This window comes from Ascaphus truei, chromosome 4 (genome assembly GCF_040206685.1).
Source record: "Ascaphus truei isolate aAscTru1 chromosome 4, aAscTru1.hap1, whole genome shotgun sequence".
In the NCBI taxonomy this organism is placed as follows: Eukaryota; Metazoa; Chordata; class Amphibia; order Anura; family Ascaphidae; genus Ascaphus; species Ascaphus truei.
Window position 1 is genome coordinate 410,419,255 of NC_134486.1, and position 22,578 is coordinate 410,441,832.

At 42.3% G+C, this 22,578-nt stretch overlaps 1 protein-coding gene across 1 annotated transcript; it reads left to right on the forward strand.

Annotated features, from left to right (window-relative positions):
* Window positions 1–1,948: 1,948 nt before the first annotated feature.
* SAYSD1 (SAYSVFN motif domain containing 1) lies at window positions 1,949–21,936 on the forward strand. Its single transcript, XM_075598768.1, has 3 exons — window positions 1,949–2,117; window positions 17,601–17,840; window positions 20,116–21,936. The coding sequence occupies exons 2-3, from the start codon at window positions 17,625–17,627 to the stop codon at window positions 20,449–20,451; spliced, it is 552 nt and encodes a 183-aa protein (XP_075454883.1). The 5' UTR covers window positions 1,949–2,117; window positions 17,601–17,624; the 3' UTR covers window positions 20,452–21,936.
* The last annotated feature ends 642 nt before the right edge of the window (window positions 21,937–22,578 follow it).

A 22,578-nucleotide genomic window follows, 5' to 3' on the forward strand; every position in this document is an offset into this window, starting at 1 on the left:
ATTCTAACTGACTAAGGGTTGCAATTCATGTCTGAATTGCTTCACTGTCTCTGGGATTCATGCGGGGTGAAGCACCACCGCACAACCCCTTACCATCCCCAGACAAACGAACTGTGTGAGCGGTTCAATGGTACTCTGAAGGAGATGCTGCAGGCATTTATAGAGGCTGAAGGAAAGACTGGGAGACTCATTTACAGCATTTGTTGTTTGCATACCAAGAGGTACCGCAAGAGTCCACTGGCTTCTCACCCTTTGAGCTTCTATATGGCTGCAGGGTCTGGGGACCGCTTTACCTATTCCGTGAGGGATGTGAAGGGGAGACCACTACTACTGATGCTTTTGTGCTTCAGTATGTAGTAGATCTCAGGGACCGGTTGGAAAAGTGTGGCGGGAGGGGTTAACCAGGCCAATAATAAAGGTCTTATGCCCGGCTGGTTAACCCTAATCCCTGTTGAGAATGCAGGGGTTAAAATGTATTTTCACCCTAATATCATGTTTGCCCCTGCAATATTGTTTTTGTCCCTGTTTTGCAGCTCTGAAGCTAGCTGCAGGTCCCTGAATGAATGAAAATGTGCTAATTATATTTGAGACACAAGGGGGAGCTGCTAGCGCTGAACCAAGAGCTAAGTGAAGAAGCGTGCCTGTGAACCGCAAGGTCAATTGGATAAGTGGTTTGCGGTTTAGCTGAAGTGCTTTCTGTCAAAATGTAGCAAGCGGTCTTGTTATCCCCTTAAACTGAAGTGCTGGCGCGTGCCTGTGATCCCCGATCAAAGCCCATTTAATTAAGGGGATATCTTGCGCTAGGAAAGAGCTAGCACTCTAATTTTAGCCTAAGTCCCGGTCAAGGTAAAACTCTCCCAATAGAGTTCCCTGCACCTAGGACAGTCTCATTTTTGACCTCGGTCCCAAAGTAAGTGTGTCTTTATCTATATTTTGTGTTCCATTGTGTGGAAGCGAATTTATGCAGAATAAATTACAATTTATTTCATTACCTAATTTGGCTCAATGAATACACCTTTTTACCAGGATCAATCGCCAAGCTGAAATTAACGTGGTTCAGCTCTGCAACCCCCCTGCTTTCCACCTGGAAATAAAAAAAATGTGGGGTGGTGGTAGGGGGATGCGGTCATAATGACACAAACTGCTTAAGGGTCAACTGTTAAAAATATTGTAAAACGATTGTAATCACACATTTTGAACGATAATGCCACCGTCTTTGTCGGCCTATTTAAAGCTGCAGTTCAGTCAATATCCTGCATGTGTGTTTTTTTTAATAAATCAGTTCTGTAGTAAGAAAAAATACTTTTAGCATTTTCTGTTTTAAAAAAAACAACTTTTAAATACCAATTTTCTTGTATTCTATTTTAACAGCCATTTGCTAAGGCACTGCCCCTTCATGTCCTGTCACAAGCCCTGGCACACCCCTTTGTCAGCCCTGCCCTCCCTCTAGCACATGTCAGTGCAAGATTGCTCATGAATATTCATGAGCTTCCACTGACAGACAAGCAGAATATAAACAGATTCCTAAACTAATTATGTCACCAAATTTCGACCTATCAATACATGGAGAACGAATTGACCTGCAGCTATACAGTTCTTTAGGTAATTAGAGATTGCACACATGAAACTATTGAAATAAAAAAATAAATTTAAAAAAAAAAAAAAAAGACTGAACTGCAGCTTTAATGACCAAATTGCGATTATTTTAAACTTTCATAGGAAAGGTCCTACGTGAGGCTGAACTTTACAGCGGTTACTGAAGCAGTGTTGATATTCTGCATATTTCTCCACCATGATCAGCACACAATATAACCTTATTTTGTACACAGATAAGGTTTCACCAACTCATTAATTCCCCTCCCCATGTACACACCTCGCTGGACATATAAACCCACTGGCTGACATGTGTAAACTCCTGTGGACGTGTGAACGGGCGGCCCTCCCTTTATATACAGTATCTGAGCGGCGCGTCACCACCTCACGGTCCAATCATCGGGTACCGCCTGAAAACGCAGTTTCCACGTCACCAGTCGACTGAGGCGCTCGATTTGCAGCCGCGGCGAAGAAAGAACCCTTCCTATTCCCCAACCCCCCCTCTGCGTCTCGCGGGGGTACAGGTGAGAGCGGGGCTCGTGCTGCTAGGAGGTCGCGCGTCATCAAACTTTGGCTCGCGCGAGTTATCCCCTAACCTCATTACGGCAGCTTTAAGGGGGGTGAAAACAGCACGGCGGGCGGAAACGTTACACATTTTGCCAGTAGGGAGAGGGTGCGCGCCTGTGTCGTCCGTGACGTCACGAAGCCCCTTTCTCCCTCACGCGGCTTCCCAGAACCCCCGAGGAAGACCGAGCCACCAAATGGCGTGAGATCTGTACCTGAGGCAGGTCTCTGGGGGGGAACAACACGTTAATAATACGGATGTCACATCAATCACAATAATAAAAAGCCTTTTGCAACAAGAGTGTTTACTAACAACAAGTGCACAAAACTGCCCCTTTGATGAGACTTCAAGTAGTTACCCTAACCAGTTTCCCACCCTGCCCCTGTAGAAACACAAAAGTGATCACATAGATCGTTACTATATGTCAGTGGCGGATTTTCCGATAGGCCCGGACCTAAGGCTGCGGTCCCAGTAATGTCTGTGACACGCGCGGCAGGGGGGGCGGCGCGTGTCACAGCGCTAACTGCAGTCTGACAGGGAGAGGGGAGCTTGCGACGGGAGGGGGCGTGGTCGGGGATTTGCGGGGGCGTGACCATTACGTCACGCGGCTGGTTCGCCCTCATTGGGTGAACCGCCGGTGGGGGCGTGGCCACGCATCCGTCGCTAGGAGTAAACTAAATTTTATTGAGTTGTGAAAAACCCTGCCGCACGGCGCGGATGCACCTCCTGCGTGACGGTGCGTAGTGGGCCCAGCCCCATTGAGGGGCGGTGCTTACACGCACAGTGCACGCCGCACCATGCGCACAGGGTGTACTGGGACCGCAGCCTAAGGGTGGCGTGATTTGGGGGGCGGTACATTTTCCCCTCCTCCATATACAGAGGCCCCGCTCTCTTCCCCACTGAATGCCGGGTGAGAGCGTGGGGACCTCCGTAAACGTCTTACCTTTTCCTTCGTGCCGCCTTCGATGTCGCACGGCGTCACGTTGCCATGGCAACGTGCTGTCGCCGCGTCAAATGACGCCACCACCTCGTGACAACGTGACGCTGTGTGATGTCACGTTACAATGGCGTCACAGTGTCATTTGACGCCGCAACGCTGACGGAGGAGGAGGGTGGCAGGAAGGAGGAGGCGGCCTGGGTGATACCAAGGAAAGTTAGCATATTCCTGCCGTTAACATGGCAGCTGCTGCGGTTTTAATGCGTGCGTGAGGAGGCAGCATGGCGGCCAGCAAGTACAAGGTTACAATAGCCCAGCCGGGACAGAAAGGATGCCCTGGGAATTAAGGAGTTAAATTAGATACTAAAAACAAAAGGCTGCTTCTTGGCTGAGTGCTTCTCTCTTAGGCCCACGTTTTCCACGCTGCGTTAGCCTATTTAATCCTTTGGGTACCCCCAAAACATAGTCTCTAAATGTGATGGGGTCTGGCACATTCTGGGGATCCATGGCATTGTGGAGCTCGTTATCCGCTGAGATCTTGTCCCGCAACCGCGTGGAGTGCAGAACGCCATCTGAAGGGAAATGGAAGAGGACAATTTATCCGTTTCCGGTTAAAGGTCCGCCGTGGTCACATGACCTCTCTTTTAATCCGGCACTCAAATGGAGGGTTAAGGTGACTTGACCCATTTCCCCCCCTCCCCCTGTAAAATGGAAGGTGTTATCCTTACAACGACTGTTATTCTAAATGGCAACCAATTGAGCTCATTATAGCCTAAATTACATGTATCCCATATTCACCAGGCTCCATTAAGGTCAATGCCAGGAAATAACACTATGTTATTTAAGTCCTGACTATCCATACCTCATTTAAATATGTAATCTACTTTCAAATGATTGGAAGGAGAAATCCAAGCAATATCCTACGTGTGTGTTTTTTTGTAAATAGATCAGTTCTATAGTATTAGATAATACTTCCTGGATTTCTTTTTAATTCACCTAATGCCATTTTTAATGAGTTTTAATATACTGAGCCTCTTTTGATTTCTATAGCAGGCTTTAGCACAGCTCCCCAGCTCTGCGAGATCTGTAACACTTTCCTGTTTGTGATCATGTGTTGCCAATATTCCCAGCAGTTTGAGCTGCAAACTGTAACAATAGATAATGTTACCTTAGTTTTATATAATAATACATTGTAGCTGCTGAGTTACACTGACTGAGGGATTGATTGAAACGGAACGGCAGCCATTTAGTGAAGCCTGGGAAGTAGGATCTGTGCTGATCGATCACGGGAGAACTAATCGATCGGCAGCATAGGTAATTAGTTTTCAATAAAAATAATCAAAGGCCGCATATACTGTATTTAAAAAAAAAAAAGATTTTTTTTTTAAAGTGCTACTTGGATTGCCTCTTTATATTAGGTATCTCAGGTGTGTTTACAGATATCTCACCATGTGTCAATAGGTCCTCTTCTAAATTGGTCTCACTCCTCGCAGGAAAAGCCGTTTATTAGAGTCGGGATGGGTGCAACGGGCAGACTTACATGATTTGCTGATATCGCAGCATTAGCATGAAATAACGGGACTTTAACCCGATGCTAATGAGCTGAATTACGGCTGTTAGTTTTGCACAATAACATGCTTCGGGAATAAGGCGTTAGCTCGGGTGAAATAATGTTGGTTCCCGGTTTAGGTAACATCATGTTATTTGCCCTGATTTAACAGAGCTTAGTGAATCCGGGCCTTAATTGTATCTCAATTAAAAAGTTCCCACCTATATGACCTATTTCAAAAGTTAACTTCATGTGAGGCCTTTTAAAGCAGATTACCATCTTAATTTTAGTTTTTTTTCTGGAGGCTTGTTTAGTTTCATTTTTATTTAAGCAGGCCGAAAGCCTGCAAGTAGAGTGTTTACGTGGCAACTCCTGCTGTTAAATGTCACTTTCTCTACTCAGCAGCACTGAACTGTTTATATGCAGACACCAAAGGGTCTTATCAGGAAAAAATGCCTATTTGTAATCTCTTTTAATAAAGTTTGTTTAGGTAGAGGGGTTTAGAAGCCATATCACATTTGGGATTATTTTTTTTTGGAATAAAATACACATTTTAGAAAAAAAAGTGAGCAGAAAAAAAAAACTAGAGGTGAGAACAGATACTATACCATACAGTATGGTATATAAAGCTTTAAAAAAATTGTTTCAGGGAGAACTGCCCCTGTACAGTGTGTTTAACCATTTCACTGGCAGCAAAATGATTCATTGAATGGGAGCGAGAGCAGATTCTGATTATCTGAGGGAGAAGGGATTCTGCTAGGAGGCATATATGGGGAATATAGTGAATGTAAAAGCCAGACTCAGCTGCAGAAGTCCTATCCATAAATCTGTTTTCGTTGTAGCTGTTAGACACCACGTGCAGATTTAGGACCATGGTGAGAAATATGGTGGAACAAACCAGATACAAATCAGATACAAATCAGGGAGCTCAGCCGTAAATCACAGAATTAAGCAATTAACCACCATGCTGTCAGAAGATATATCAAATATAATAAAAGGACTTTATTTAAAATAGAAATGGACTCTATATAGGTGTGTGCGTGCATGCATGCGTCAGAACCAATACAATATAATTGGGTGTATAAATGTTTTTGCCAAATGTTATTCCTAGAAAAAAAAAAAATATATATATATATATATATATATATATATATATAAATCTAGTAGTGCCATACCAGATATTAAATATAGCACACAATTTATTGTTAAATAATATGATGGTATATAATAAGTGTGTAACCCCCAATCGCAGATAGGGTGCATGTGAGGGGAACCTATGTATTACCAGGTGTGTGGTGCTTTTACCTGCCAGGTTCACAGGAGGCCCGAACCTCCGCCAGTGAGAGCCTGGGGTGTATCCTCTGGAACGATCTTACATAAACAGCGCCTCCACCTGTGTAGGATTCTAAGGGTAGAATGCCCCTAACACAGGACCCACATATATTAACCACATACACCAAAGGTATGTCAATGTTCCAAATTGACAAACGGGGTTCATTTGATAATAAGTAGTTTATTGTACAGTATGATCATACTCATTCAAAAGTCTACAAGACTCTCTCTATTTATTTATAAAATATTTTACCAGGAAGTAATACATTGAGAGTTATCTCTCGTTTTCAAGTATGTCCTGGGCACAGAGTTAAGACAAATAATACATGTTTACAAATACAGTTACATAATGAGCAGGGTATACATTATATACAAGACATTGCATGCACAGTTAAAGATAATTTATATTATGGGCGTATGAAACAGTTACAGACCAGATTAAAATGTGTGACAGCCTTAGATTTGAAAGAACTTAGACTGGTGGTGGATGTAAGAGTCTCTGGTAGGTTGTTCCAGTTTTGGGGTGCACGGTAAGAGGAGGAGGAGCGGCCGGATACTTTGTTGAGCCTTGGGACCATGAACAGTCTTTTGGAGTCTGATCTCAGGTGATAGGTGCTGCATGTGGTAGGGGTGAGGAGCTTGTTCAGGTAGTTGGGTAGCTTGCCCATAAAGAATTTGAAGGCAAGACAGGAAAGGTGAACTTTGAGCCTAGACTCGAGTGATGACCAATCTAGTTCTTTGAGCATTTCGCAGTGATGTGTGTTATAGTTGCATTGGAGAACAAAACGACAAATTGAATTGTAGAGGGTGTTAAGTTTGCTACAGTAAGGTGGGTTTGAGGTGCCGAGCCATATACTATGTCTCCATAGTCAATAATTGGCATTAGCATCTGCAGTGCGATACGTTTTCTGACCAGGAGACTTAGGTAGGATTTGTTCCTGTAAAGTACCCCTAGTTTGGCATAGGTTTTGGATGCCAGGGTATCAATGTGCATCCCGAATGTTAAGTGGGAGTCAAACCATAAGCCCAGGTATTTAAAACTAGTAACAGGAGTTAGGGTGGTGTTAGTGTTGGTTCTAATCTGGAGCTCAGTCGCTGGAAGCTTTAAAAATTTAGTCTTGGTCCCTCTGCCAGGGAGTGTCCAAGCAGCAACCTTTATACTGTACATATTTGGTTCCTTTGTCTAAACTGTTACTAGGCAGATTACACTAACCACTCCTTAATTCTTAATACTGTGAAATGTATTTCAATAGCAGTGTTTCCCTGTAACCACGCAAAGGAAAAATGGTTTTAAAACCCAGTAGCCTGCAGCACAGCGCACGGCTTTAGCTAACTTCTGCTAGGAAGGTCCTAGCGCGCTGAGATTTGCTGTGAACGCTGGGTGAGTGAAATCATGGAAACATTTATAACACAAGTTTTATAAGGTTTTATAAAAATTGATGAATGAAAGTCCTCCTATTTTAATTGTTCCAACATTATTGGCGTAAGGGGATTTTCATTCAGACGGCTGGAACAGGGGAAAACACTTAAGTTGTAATTACCGTACTTTAGAAGTGTATAGCAGGAAATTCCTGAGAGGTGAGCACTGCATATGTAACTAGGACTTCTAAGCCACCCCGCTGGTTCGGTTCCACGGCAGCTGAAAAATTCCGTAATTACAAGCTATAGCCGACTAAAAGTGTGACGTGGGGAGGGGTAATGCAAATATCCCCATCTTAGTAAATGTCAGAGCAAATGGCACAGATGTCCGGCCAGCTCAGACAAAATGTCACCAGGTAAGGGGGGGGGAGGCTCTGGTATACTAAGCGGCAGAGGTGCGAGGTTCGCTCATGCCTTTAGCAAACTAAGAAGCCCTTCTGCCATGTTTGCCAAGTATGGGCAACACTGGAATAGGTGGGAATATTATTACAACGCAGAGATTCGCTGCAGAGGTTACAAATAGGGATTTTGTATTGTATAAGAATCCCTGCAGCCGATCGGGAGTCAGATTAATAAGATGGATTTTAAACTTTGCAACATTGTAACCAAAGTCAAGAGTTTGTAAGAACTAAGGAATGCAGAACCAATTCTACGGCGGTAGAACAAAGTAAGCAGCTTCAGAGGAGAAACCAGTGGTTGGGAGCAGCACCACTGTCCAAAGACTGTTTTCGGCTCTGTTTGCACACAACTCCCGCTCCTGGGAAATTGTGCCTAGAGATTCTATTTCTAAAGACTTCATTCCGGGAATAGAAGGTTTTGTTTTGACCCGTCCCAGTAAGTGTATTTCAAGTGTTTTTTTGTAAACAATTGTGTGTGTGTTCATTCTGTAAATAAATCACAATTTATTTTATTTCTTGCTTTGCTCAATCAAAGGATCCGGGTAATTAATGTGTTAAAAGTTCTGGTGTACCATGACACACAAAATCCCTTGCAACCTTATATATAGTTGGCGTACCCCCAGAACCTCTATACTGGTTCTGGGGAACCAGGCATTGAACTGGGAATCCCTCTGTTACTGGGGGGATCCCAGTACTGTTCTCGGGATACTTAACATCCCTATGCCCCGCGTACCTTTCTGGTCTGTGCTGAAGCAGGTATTCCTAGCGGTGAGTCTCAAAAGCGTTTCCAGAGCAGGATTTTGACAGGAGCCTTGTGCCTACATGTATCCAGGCTGCCTGGCCTGACTCCTGGGTACATTATTGGGGCACTCAGCAACTCTGGAGCCTGACTAGGCACAATCTGATACGACTTTCTCACACATATAACACATATTAACTATGTCCAGGACATACTTGAAAACGAGAGGTAACTCTCAATGTATTACTTCCTGGTAAAACATTTTATAAATAAATAAATATATTCTTTATTATCGCACAATCACATACGTTGCATGTACAACAAATAGGTTCAAGAGCTGACACTCTAAACCCCTAATATGGATCAGAGGTAACCAGACGGGCATAATACCTTTATTGATAGCCTGGTTACCACCTCATCGTCACAGTCCTCCCCTGTGGTAGCGGAAAAAGAGTAAATGAAGGCAGGAAGAGGTGTAGGATGGGAGGAGGATACAGAGGGGATGTCTTGATGGGTGGATGCCACCTTTTCCTTGAAATAGTCGGCAATGTCCTGAGGTGAGATGGAGGAAGAATAGGAGGCAGCAGCGGGTGGTCTGAGTAAGGAGTCAAAGACAGAGAAGAGTCGGCTTGGATTAGACTTGTGCATGTTGGTTAGTGAAGAAAAGTAGGTTTGTTTAGCCTGAGAGAGGGCAGAGTTGAAACAGGATAGCATAAATTTGTAGTGAAGGAAGTCTGCGATAGTGTGAGATTTCTTCCATAGGCGTTCAGAGGAACGAGTATTGGAATTTAGCCAACGTCTGGGATTCGAAGGGCGAGAACGGCAGAGAGAAAGCGGGGTATGTAGATCAGGAGAGGAGGATAGGGCAAAGTTGTAGTTCCCGACCAGGTTGTCAGGGTCTGGAGCAGAGCTGAGAGAGGAGAGGGAGGGACGTAAAGTGGAATCAAAAGCTGTTAGGTTAATAGAGCGCAGGTTTCTGCTAAAACGAAGGGTAAATGGAGGTGGAGAAGGGGAGAAGTGAGAGAGAGAGAGAAAATGAGATGAGGTGATGGTAAGAGAGATGAAAGAGGGACACCCCTGCTACAATTCTATGTATAAAAAAATTGCATGAATTGCTCCTTTAAGGTGAAAATGTAGTCCACAGTGCAGAACAAGCCGTTCAATTGCTGGATTTAGAAGTGAAATCTACAGATGACTTTTAGTGTGAGCTCAATTTAGGGCAGATGGAGAGCAGCCTAAGTGCAGCTGCCTGGCGGCTCACCGCTCTCACGGCCCAGAGGAGAGTGCATTTCCCAGAAGGGATTGACGCAGCGGGGGTCCCTGCTTCTGAGTACGATTCTTACAGCGTTAATCCTACCTGGCAGCAAGCCGTCTAAGAGCTGAGCGGAGAGAGTGCTACATCTGTACTTACCTCTACTGTCTTTGACCGTCCGATCAAGCGGAGCGCTTTAGTAGGTAAGTTACCAAGTAACCCGGTGCAAAGAGATATATACCACAGAAAGATACCACAATGTGTGAGATTAGAGACTCACATAAGAGCCTTTTATCTTGCACCCCCCTGACGAAGTGTGGGTAACAACTCGAAACGTACGTAGGGTTTTTAGAGACGCCACGACAGTGGTGTTGACATGGGAGGCGGCTTTTCCTGAGAAGTACTCAAGATCTGTTTGTATATCGGTATTTACACTTACACTTTATCTAATTCTCATCCTAATGGCTAATACTATTCCTGCTACTAAGTTGTTGGTAACATCCTCCGCTTACTACAGGTGCAGCCACGAGTATCCGAACACTTGCCTTGGAAAATCTGGGGCAATCTCCAGGTAATGCTGCAACATTTCTGTGACATTTCTGCAGACAGACTAATGGCCCATAGGATTAACACAGCGGGGGTCCCTGGCAGTCCCATTCAAACTGACCAGGGATCCCTGCTGTGTTAATCCGATGGGCCATTGTCTTTCTGCAGAAATGTCAGAGAAATGTTGCAGCATTACTGGGAGATTGCCCCAGATTTTTCAGTGTTCGGATACTCGTACTGTAGCTACATCTGTATGTAGCGTCTGTACAACACCACGTGTCAGACCTTGGTGAATACTGTATATATATATATATATAGTATCAATTAGCATTGCTGGTTGATGGGCTGATTACACTGCATGTAGCAATTTAAAGAGACAACATCTCTGCTACTTAGTTGGCGGTTACACCCTCTGCTTATGATGTAGCGTTTGTGTAACACCATATACATCAGACCTTGGTGAATATATATTGTATTTTGCATCGGTAAACATTGCTGGTTGAAGGGCTGATTACACGTTACATGCATCCATTTAAAGAGATATACCTTGGTATTACGACCAAATATACATTCCAGTATATGAACAACATGTCTGACCAGGCTTAATGTTTATACCTGACATCCATTTGTGCTATAGGTGTCAGTCGGTTGAATACCTGATACCTATTTCTAGGAACCCTAGCAGCTCCCATTTTTGGAGAACATAGTGAGTACAGATATATGTGTAAGGTATAGTTGGCTCTTTATAGGTTATACTGACTAGCTTAGTTCATTGTTCATTAGAGCCACATTATAATCAAGCCATATAGGCACTTAAGTCTATGTATGCACCTTGATATACATACCTAAGCAGGAATGAGTATCTGCACATATGACTATCTATTTCCAATAGTGAATTTCTAAACTGTTTTGCATGTCCAAGTTACATTTATCCGCCTCCTAAAGGTTTTTTTTTTTTTAATGCGCTGCAAATACTTTTTCACTTACGCCGTTGGTCATGTGTAAAAATCACATTTGTTTTACTGTATTAGTGGGAGGCCAATAAACACCATATATAAGTTTGTTTATGAGACAATACATGTCCTCAAAGTATAAAGGTCATTTATTATCTTGAGACTACTGTGTATTATATACATCTGTACTTAGCCATTTTAAATGTAACCCCCCAAAAAATGTGCTGTCTTTTTTTATTTCTGTTATATTTTTCTTACCCCACTTGTATTCATGCACATTCAGCCATCACCAGCCTTGTGCTGGTAGATTTATTGACTGCATATGGGAAAACCGTGAGGAGGCCCTAATTAGCACTTCAGAGACACTAAAAACAGTAAACAAATACTGTAGTTCAATGATTGTAGCAAAGGCCTAGGCTTGTAAATGGTACAAGGCTACATACATCAGACTCTACAATGTATACAAACAGACAAATTATAGGACTGTGAAGTTATTAAAGGGAGGGAGAGGGTTGATTTGTAAAATAAACAGAGTCAGCGAGAAACATTACACAAAATGATGATAGTGTGTACGTGTGTAAGGAGAACGGAATCCTCACTTGAATACCTTCAGTGGCAAGATTGGGATCACAGCACACAGCAAATATATGGGAAGATAGCGGCGGACTCTGTGCATGTCAGGGAGGATAAGCAAGGAAACGGTGGTTTAGATGTTAGCGCTCTCCATGCAATTAAAATGCTTCATCTAGAGAGTTCCCTCTGTTGCTTAATAATAATAATAATAATATAATAATAATATTTTCCCTTATATGGTGACTGTATGTGTAGTGCTAGATGCAAAATTGTGCAAGCTGAATGAATTGGTGATATGCAAGAAAAATAAAGAATGAGTAGAAACAGGCTAAAAACACCCCCTGTGCTGATTGTATAGTGTTAAAAGTGATTAAAAGTGAAAAGATGTGAAAAATAAATACATGTATACATTTGTGACCTGGTAACGTATTAATATACATTATATGCTAAAGCAGTAAAATTCCGGGCATTATTGAAATTCCTGTCCTCTGATTAAAAGTGTTGATTTCAATGTGATTATTTCCAGCCAATCAGCTTTCAGAACAGCTGAGACAGGGCAGGGGATTGGTCTAAAAGTAGGAACAGCTCTGAGACAGGGCATGGGATTAGTTAAGAAGTATCAGACATGGGTTGACTCCTCCCCCTTGCTCCGTGAACTGAGCAGATTCAGTTGAATTGGTGGGGTGGGGGAGAGAGGGAGTCTGCAAAGCAATTGAGTGTCTGACTGCAGTTTGTTTCTGGCTGTGTGTGTGTGTGTGTGTGTGTGTGTGTCAGTCAGTCAGCAGCAGCAGCAGCAGCAGCAGCAGCAGCAGTGTTTGAGTTTAGCAGCAGCTGTGTGTGTGTGTGTGTGTGTGTGTGTGTGTGTGCCCAGCAGCAGTTTGTGTGTGTAGAAGTGCTGTGTCGTGTGTAGAGGTGTTGTGTGTAGAGGTGCTGTATTGTGTGTGTGTAGAGGTGCTGTATTGTGTGTGTGTGTGTGTGTGTGTGTGTGTGGAGGTGCTGTGGTGTGTGTGTGTGTGTGTGTGTGTGTGTCAATGTCAGCAGCAGTGTTTATGGGTGTAGCAGCAGTGTGTGTGCTGTGCTGTTGTGTTGTATGTGTCTGTGTAGCAGCAGCAGCAGAGTTTGTGTGTAGCAGCAGTTTGTGTGTGTGTACAGAGCTGTTGTGTTGTGTGTTGAGCTGGTTTGTGTGTGTGTGTGTGTGTGTGTGTGTACACACAGGGGGCGGCAATGTAAGAGTATAGAGGTGGTTTCATGTATTTACCATTTTATTTTAATAAAAAAATCTATATAACTATACAAAAATGTCTATTATTTATGAAAAAAGCCTACATTTAGCCTATAATAGTAATAATCCTCTCAGAACAGGGCATTACTGGCCAATAATGGCCTGGCTGGCTTCCAGCCAGGGCATTATTGGCCAGTAATGCCCTGATCTTCTGGGTTTATTCCTTAAATAAAAGTTTCCCTGTATTGATGGATAATGGTGCCAGAAGGATGACAGAGATACTCAATAAGAAAACCGTAACTATTATAATTATGCTACTAAGCCTATTATATTTTGTAATATTCCCCTTATGAGAAGATCATTTTTCTAAACTTGGACCCTCGACTTACAGTATTAGTTTCACCACCATTTCTGTGGCTATTTTCCAGGCACTCCATGTGAGTGTATTCCACTTTTTTCTAAAAAGGGAGTGCGGGGAAGCAGAGGGGCAGAGCAGGAGCCGGGGTCGGGAAGGGGGGATAAAATGCGTGCGAAGTGGAGGGGGGTGCGTGTAGGAAACGCGGCGGCGTGCGGTCTTGACTGGCGGCAGCCGGAGTAGATCCCGGGATGCCTCTGGCATTAGTTCAAATAAAAGCTGCCGCTACTGTAGGTGTGATGGGCACAAAAAAGAGAAAAACTGAAAAACAGGGGAGGGAGACATCCTGGACATCCTCAAATATCTGCTGGTTTGATTTTTTTGGTTTTTCAGTTTTTCTCTTTTTTGTGCCCATCACACCTAGTGTGTTTATTTGAAATCAATTGTGATTATACTGGATGGGTTATTACACTTGTATCATTGTCTAATTCAATTGTTTGCTATATTTGTTCGATTCATAAGTATAGTAAAACATCATTCTTTTTGGCATATCACCTATTGTCGTTTGCATTTTTATTCTTTGTTGAGTGCTGGGAACTTCCCTTATGTTCATTATTTCAACTTTGGAGTGAATTTGGGTCCCTCCCTGTTCCCTTTCACAACACCCTCATTTTGTCAGCGATTCTACATTCTCCTATTGTGGTGCTGTTAAAATTGTATACTTTCTATACTATATTATACTTTTCCCCCTCCACACTATTTTTTGATGGTTGCGCTGGTTTTCCTTTTTGAGAAAGAGCTAACAATCTACTTTTAGTGCCTTGGGTAAGGGGAGGTAATGTGACTTGCCCAAAGTCGCAAGAAACTGACTGGGATTATAATAACCCTTCAAACACAGTGTTCTTTCCAGCAGTGAGATACCCATAGTAAATAGAGATAATACTAGAAAACTTCTAAAGACTAAACCAAGTGGGAGCAGAAAGGAAGGAGCAGATAAGATAATAGTACAGGCTGAAAAAAAACTTAAATGCATGCTTGCTAATGCAAGAAGCCTGACAGATAAAATGGGGGCGCTTGAATTAATAGCTGCAAGGGAGCAGTATGATATCATAGGCATTACTGAAACATGGTGGGATGAAACTCATGACTGGACAGTTAATTTAAAGGGATATTCTCTTTTTCGGAAGGATCGAACAAATAGAAGGGGAGGTGGAGTATGTCTATATGTTAAACCAGATCTAAAACCTATTATAAGGGATGATGTCTAAGAAGGGAATGATGAAAATGTAGAGACCCTGTGGATAGAAATTAGCAGTGGAGGTAAAAGTATAAAGAAAATGTTTGTGGGAATATGCTATAAACCAACAAATATCTGAGAGATTGAGGAAGCTAAAATACTTTTACAAATGGAGAAGGCATCAAAACTGGGTCATGTTTGCATAATGGGGGATTTTAATTATCCAGACATAGACTGGGGCAATGAGATTAGTGTTACAACAAAAGGAAACAGGTTTTTGGGGATGCTTAAAGATAATTATATGACCCAAATTATTGAGGAATCAACCAGGAGAGGGGCAGTTCTGGATTTGGTCATATCAAACAATGTAGAAGTAATAACAAATATTCAAGTCCTGGAACATTTGGGTAACAGTGATCATAACATGGTCTCATTTGAAATAAATTATCAAAAACAGATTACTTGGGTTCAACAAAGACTTTAAACTTTAGAAAGGCAGATTTTAATAAACTGAGGTCTAATCTAGTAGTAATACAATGGGATGATGTTTTTGCAGGGAAAAATGTAGAAGATAAATGGGCAGTCTTTAAAACATTGTTAGAAAAGCACACTTATCAGTGTATACCCTTGGGTAATAAGTATAAAAGAAATAAGTCAAAACCAATGTGGCTAAATAAACAGGTAGGGGAGGAAATGGACAAGAAGAGGAAGGCGTTTAGATTCTTTAAGTCAGAAGGGACAGAGACATCGTATCAGAATTATAAGGAATGAAACAAAAATTGCAAAAGGGCAATTAAATTAGCAAAAATGGATAATGACAAAAGGATTGCAATAGAAAGTAAGGTAAACCCTAAAAAGTTCTTTAAGTACCTTAATAACAAAAAAATGAGAAAAGAAAATATAGGACCCTTTCAGTGTGAGATGGGTAGGCAGATTATTGGAGATAAGGAAAAAGCTGAGGTATTAAACAAATTCTTTGCCTCTGTGTTTACCAGGGAAGAATCAAGTTCAATAGTAGCGCCACAGGAGGAAGCCACAACCTCCATATTAATGACCAATTGGTTAACTGAGGAAGAAGTTCATAAGCGACTTGAAAAAATTAAAGTAAATAAGGCACCTGGCCCCGATGGCATACATCCAAGAGTTCTCAAGGAGTTAAGCTCAGTAATAGCAAAACCATTATATTTAATATTCAAGGACTCCATTTCCACAGGCTCAGTACCACAAGATTGGCGTAAAGCAGATGTGGTGCCTATATTTAAAAAGGGAGCTAGATCACACACGGGGAATTACAGACCTGTAAGCCTGACTTCTAAAGTAGGGAAACTACTTGAAGGTTTAATACGGGATAATATTCAGGAATACCTAATGGGAAACAAAATTATTAGTAATAGTCAGCATGGATTTATGAAGGATAGATCTTGCCAAACTAACCTTATTTGTTTCTTTGAGGAGGTAAGTAGGAATTTAGACCAGGGTAATGCAGTTGGTCTACTTAGATTTTGCAAAGGCTTTTGATACGGTTTCACACAAGAGGTTGGTGTACAAAATAAAGAAAATTGGACTCAGTAATAATATATGCACCTGGATTGAAAACTGGTTAAAGGACAGACAACAGAGGGTTGTCATAAATGGAACCTTTTCAGGTTGGACTAAAATCGTGAGTGGAGTACCTCAAGGATCGGTACTGGGACCCCTGCTTTTTAACTTGTTTATTAATGACCTTGAGGTTGGGATCGAGAGCAAAGTCTCCATCTTTGCTGATGATACTAAATTATGTAAGGTAATAGAATCAAAGCAGGATGTAATTTCTCTTCAGAAGGACTTGGAGAGACTGGAAACGTGGGCAGGTAAATGGCAAATGAGGTTTAATACAGATAAATGTAAGGTTATGCATTTGGGATGCAAGAATAAAAAGGCGACTTACAAATTAAATGGAGATATATTGGGAGAATCCTTGATGGAAAAGGATTTAGGAGTGCTTTTAGACAGCAGGCTTAGCAATAGTGCCCAATGTCATGCAGTAGCTGCAAAGGCAAACAAGATCTTATCTTGCATCAAACGGGCAATGGATGGAAGGGAAGTAAACATAATTATGCCCCTTTACAAAGCATTAGTAAGACCACACCTTGAATATGGAGTACAGTTTTGGGCACCAATCCCAAGAAAAGACATTATGGAATTAGAGAAAGTGCAGAGAAGAGCCACCAAATTCATAAAGGGGATGGACATTCTAAGTTATGAGGAGAGGCTAGCTAAATTAGATTTATTTACATTAGAAAAGAGGTGTCTAGGAGGGGATATGATAACTATATACAAATATATTCAGGGACAATACAAGCAGCTTTCAAAAGAACTATTCATCCCACGGGCAGTTCAAAGGACTCGGCCATCCTTAAGGTTGGAGGAAAGGAAATGTCACCAGCAACAAAGGAAAGGGTTCTTTACAGTAAGGGCAGTTAAAATGTGGAATTCATTACCCATGGAGACTGTGATGGCAGATACAATAGATTTGTTCAAAAAAAGGTTGGACATCTTTTTAGATGGGAAAGGTATACAGGGATATACCAAATAAGTATACATGGGAAGGATGTTGATCCAGGGATTAATCCGATTGCCAATTCTTGGAGTCAGGAAGGAATTAATTTTTCCCCTTAATGGGGTTTTTTGTTTGCCTTCCTCTGGATCAATAAGTAAGTATAGATATAGGATAAAGTATCTGTTGTCTAAATTTAGCATAGGTTGAATTTGATGGATGTACGTCGTTTTTCAACCTCATCTACTACAATATGTAACTATGTAACAAGGTACTCCTTTTTAGCCCAATAGTAATTCGGAAACTCATGTCGTCTGGATCTGTACTGTATTCCATCTCGCAGCTGTTCCGGGGATGTTGTGCTCACGGATATTCTCGCCCCTTTCTTGTTTAGTGCAGGGAGTTGGCTGCAGTTGGGATGGAGCAGAAGTTGGCAGAATTCCGGGCCAGGAAAGAGCAAGTTCAGCATGAAAGTGGGAAAGCGAATGAAGGTGCGACCAAAGGACATGGGGAACCAAAGCCCAAAGGGGAGAGCGTCACAGCGATGGTGAGAGAGAAACTTCAGCATCTGTGGCGGGGGAGCGGGAAGATGGACGAGGCATCAGAGACTCTGATAAGCAATCAAGACACAGAGGTAATGATCTTATCTCCAGCAGTTGTTTAACATTTCAACAAGGAAAATGGCAAAACACATTGCTGAGAGGGCTAAATGCCCAAGATATTATCTACAGGAAACAAAATATTATTTACCCCTTTGCGTGCCCCAAGATGTTTTCACTGTGTTTGGGGTCTGACACTCCAGGCGTCTGGCACTCCAGGGGCCCCATGATATACTATAGTGGCTACGCCATGCTCAGGGTAAGTTGGGTTTTCCCCCTCCATAGATCGCAGGAAGCGATGCGCCACGAAAAGAAATTGAAGGGGAGAACTCCTCTTACGTTTCCTGGTCATGTGACTGCGCTGTTCCGAAGGGGCCGCAGCGCCGGGGCCCCTCCGGCACTCAAAGGGTTAAAAGTGCAATCCCCTCCCCTCTACTCTACAATAATATTGTTTTCCTTCTCTTCTGTAAATGTTTTTCGGTGCCTCTGCATTGCTTTAGGCCCTTCCTCAACTTCTCTGCGCCTTTCTAATTGACAGTAAGTTCCTCTTAAAATCCCTGGTGCATGGGATAGGTCAACATGGCAAATATAATCAGATGGGCCTGAAACTGCTGTCCAATTATATACTTGACTCACCTGGGATGGAGAGTTGGTAGACAGTGATGGTGAGACAAGCAGGGCATTCTGGGAGAGGAAATAGCAGAGAGGCTTCCTTTTAATGTCTCAGTCCTTTGAATTAAAAGTCTCTAGTTTTAGTTGAGATTTGAATAGACTTATTTGTTTTTTGAAAAAAACAATTGAGAGAACACGTGTAATTGCATTTTTTTTTTCATATGATGTGCTTTGTTTAGAGAAGATTTGGAGTGGGACTGTACATTCTAGAACACAAAAGAACCTGTTTATTTTACATTTTAATTAAAGACTTCAAGGCGTCTTTCACTAAACTGCTCTAGTGCAAACATGTGCCCACTGTGTAACAGAGCGGCTCAGTGAGTAAAGACTGGCGCTGGTTCAATTCCCGGTGTCGGCTCCATGTAGCCTTGGACAAGTCACTTTATCTCCCTGTGCCTCAGGCATCAAAAACATCGATTGTAAGCACCACGGAGCAGGGACCTGTGCCTGCAAAATGTCTCTGTAAAGCGCTACGTAAAACTAGCAGCGCTATACAAGAACATGCTATTATTATTATTAAGTATAGAAAGTTAAACTTTCCAAAGACACATCACGCTTTTATTCCCTGTTGATGTTGTAAGCCTTTGGAAAATGTTCTCTATTTTTTACTCTAAGGTAATATAACCTTTACACTTATCCAAAATCTGAAGCAGAGACCTCTGAGGTTTTGAATGTGCTTAGCTATATGATACCTTCATTGCATGTTGTTTTTTTCCAAGTTTAACACATACTTAATAGCTTTGCATATTTAGGCCTGGAAGCCCGACTGCTCTCAGGGGTTTGTTAGGAACTTCTAAGTATGTGAAGAGGTATAATGCAAAAGCAAGTGGAAAGCTGGACTGATCTGGCATGAGTCGTAGAGCAGATTTTGCAAAAAAAAAACATAGTGGGTCCCCGTAGGAAATGGCCTTCCAAGAAGAAAACTACTAAATACTTTCACAGTGTAGTTTGTGATGAGTATGAAAGCGAAAACAAAAAGATATGTGAACAAAAGCAAAGTTTGGGCCAGCTAGGTGTTGGAGCCTCAGGTAATCGTGACATGGTAACATGGTAACATTGAACACAGGAGGAAGACGCTGTACTCCCAAATAATTTACCCCCCCATCCTCCGCTGTCATTTGTAATAAAATGAAGAAGTGTGGAAATATTGTCCTTCCCATTGTTATAAATCTCTGGTTTGAAATAAACAAGAATATATCATGCAATACAAAATTGAAGGTGTTTTAGAGCAGGGGTGCTCAACTTCAGTCGTCAAGACCCCGCAACTGGGCAGGTTTTAAGGATATCCCAGCTTCAGCACAGGTGGTTCAATCAGTGGTCTGCTGAGGGGTCTTCAGGACTGGAGTTGAGCACACCTGTTTTAGAGGGGTTGTCTGTAAAAGTAAGTGAATGTAAGTATCCAATGAGCATACAAGAGTGTGAAGGGGGTTTAATAATGATTTAATGATAGCTACATTGTAACATTGCCCCATCCTGCTTTCAAGATGTTATTATCCTGTATTTATAATAATTTAAAAAAAAAGTACCAAATTAATAGGTGGAAACAATTTTTCACTGAATAGAACCATTATAATTGGTAAGGATGCACCTTGGATGTTCTGCTGTAATTCAGTGTCCTGTGTTCTCTCTCTTTTAAAGGCCCTCCATAGGAACCTAACAATCCCAGCAGAACATGTATCAAATGCTTTCGTTCAGCCCTCTCAAGACTCTCGACTCAACGTTACCCTGCTCTTGAAGTTCCTCCTCTGGCTTGTGTTGCTGGGCCTTTTTGTGGAGCTTGAGTTTGGCCTGGCTTATTTCCTTCTCTCCATGTTTTATTGGCTATATGAAGGAACGCGAGGACCAGGAGAGAGGAGGAAAGGAGAAAAAAGTGCGTACTCCGTGTTTAACCCGGGGTGCGAGGCCATCCAGGGAACACTGAATGCAGAACAGTTTGAGAGAGAACTACAGTACGGAACGATGGCTGGAATATAGGTGTGAAGAACCAGTAGAGTTAATTTCAATGAAACTGTCCACTGGCAGATTATCTGTTTCAGTACCTTGCTCACATGCTATCAGACCTGGCTCAGTCTACTCTTTGTGCTGTAGCCATGTGCAGTTCCAACACTGAGTATGATGGGTGTTAGTTCAGCTGCTTTCAGACTATAGACCATGCTCTTGGTGAATCCCATTTTCCACTGGACATAAGAAGAATGCACTTACCTGAGTGTATTAATGTGAAATTAATATGTTTGAACCATTGTCAAGAGTAAGCAGCTTGCAGACAGCCCAGAATTGATCTCATTGCTCATTATCAATGAGGTTTACAGAAACTTTGACTCATTCCAAGGGTGACAAGAAGACATTTGCAAGACACACCTTTTAACACACTTTCTTGTTGTCATACATTTAAAAGAAACACTTAAAATGTTCTTAGAGAGAAGCACAATTTGCATTTGCTGCGAGTGTCCTTTGTGATGTCTGCCTCCCATGTTACTTTGCATTGCTCCATCATAAATACCCATACTCACCAGTCCATAATGAATTTGTGAATGTGGGTGCTTGGACAGCATTTGCGGGATTAGCGAAAGTTCTTCCTATTCTTTAGGGCAGGGGTTCCCAACTCCAGTCCTCAAAACCCCCCACCAACAGGTCAGATTTTCAGGATATCCCTGCTTCAGAACAGGTGACTCAATCAGAGTGTCAGTCGAAGACTGCACCACCGGTGCTGAAGCAGGAATATCCTGAAAAACGGACCTGTTGGAGGGTGGGGTGGGGGAATGGGGAGTTCTTGAGGACTGGAGTGGAGAACCCCTGCTTTAGGGGATAGATTTTAAAAGAATTGAACACTATGAACAATAGGTACAATAAGTTTAGTTAATAGCAGCCGCAATAATGACATTGACAACTACTGTATCAACTCCTCTACCCTGGCCCCACCAGGAATTTAGGGAAACAAACACAGAACCAGCAGCAGAACATGTGAATATAATACATTGTAAAGCACTTTACCCCATTGTTTCTACACGTGACAGCCAAGTCTGGTACAGAAGGGGGTTTAATAATCTCCCATGCAAGATATTTTCTTTTGGAGCATGTTAGTGCTGCTGTGCCTTAATTGTCCATATATACCAAACTGCCTTTGTCAACTGAATTGTATTTAAAATGAGAAATCTTTGATCTGCTACAATTCTGCCTGTACTAAACTCTACAGCCACTAGGTGACAGACTGCCCACACAGGTAGGAGCTTAGGCAGAAAGAACATTTCTCAGACGCCACTCATTATTGTTCTTTTTACCCAACACCATTGGATTTTGCACTGGGACATAACGCTAAACAGAATGATCAGAATATACCGTAATATCCTAATTTGTAAAGCGAGGAAATGCCAGGGTGGAAATCATAGACCATACCCCATTGCTTCTGCAAATATTATCCATGTTCTGTTTCATTGATTTAAAATAAAAACATGAACAGTTGGTTGTGCTTTTTACTTTGATCCATTGGTTGATTTTTTTTTTATGAAAAGGTGTATTTTGGGGTATTTCGGGACCCTCCAGTCCAACAATTCCAGCTCTGGTTTGTTGCTGTTTTAATACCTATGATTGTGGACACTGCTCCCCATTCTTGTGCTTTATCAATGCTGACTGTGTTGCCAGGTTTTCCTATGTGTGGTAGAAGCTGGGCTGGTAATACTCATTGCTTGGGGGGCATATATGAGAAACTAGAGTAGTCTTAAAGAACAACTACACTGCTGTGTCGTCCTTGTCTGCCAAGATGGGCAATGCTACTTAACGGTTTTATTTACTGATGCAACTCTGGAAAGACCAAATACAAAGAATTTTCAGGGTCCATTAGAGTTACCACCTCTTTGGGTTTGACCAAAAATCTCAGGATTTCATTAGGATTTCTCAGGTTTCAGCAGACGGGCTGGAGAACCATCTCCCTGGGCAGCTGCTGCTTGATGCTGGGGCGGGGGTTTCACTACACACAGGCAGTACCTTCTCCTCCTGCCTGTTTCCCTGCCCCAGTCTGAAGCAGCTCACACACAGACAGGACCAGAACAGCCCTATCCCGCCCAGGTAAGAAAGCATGTGATGTGATGGAGTGTGTGTGTGTTG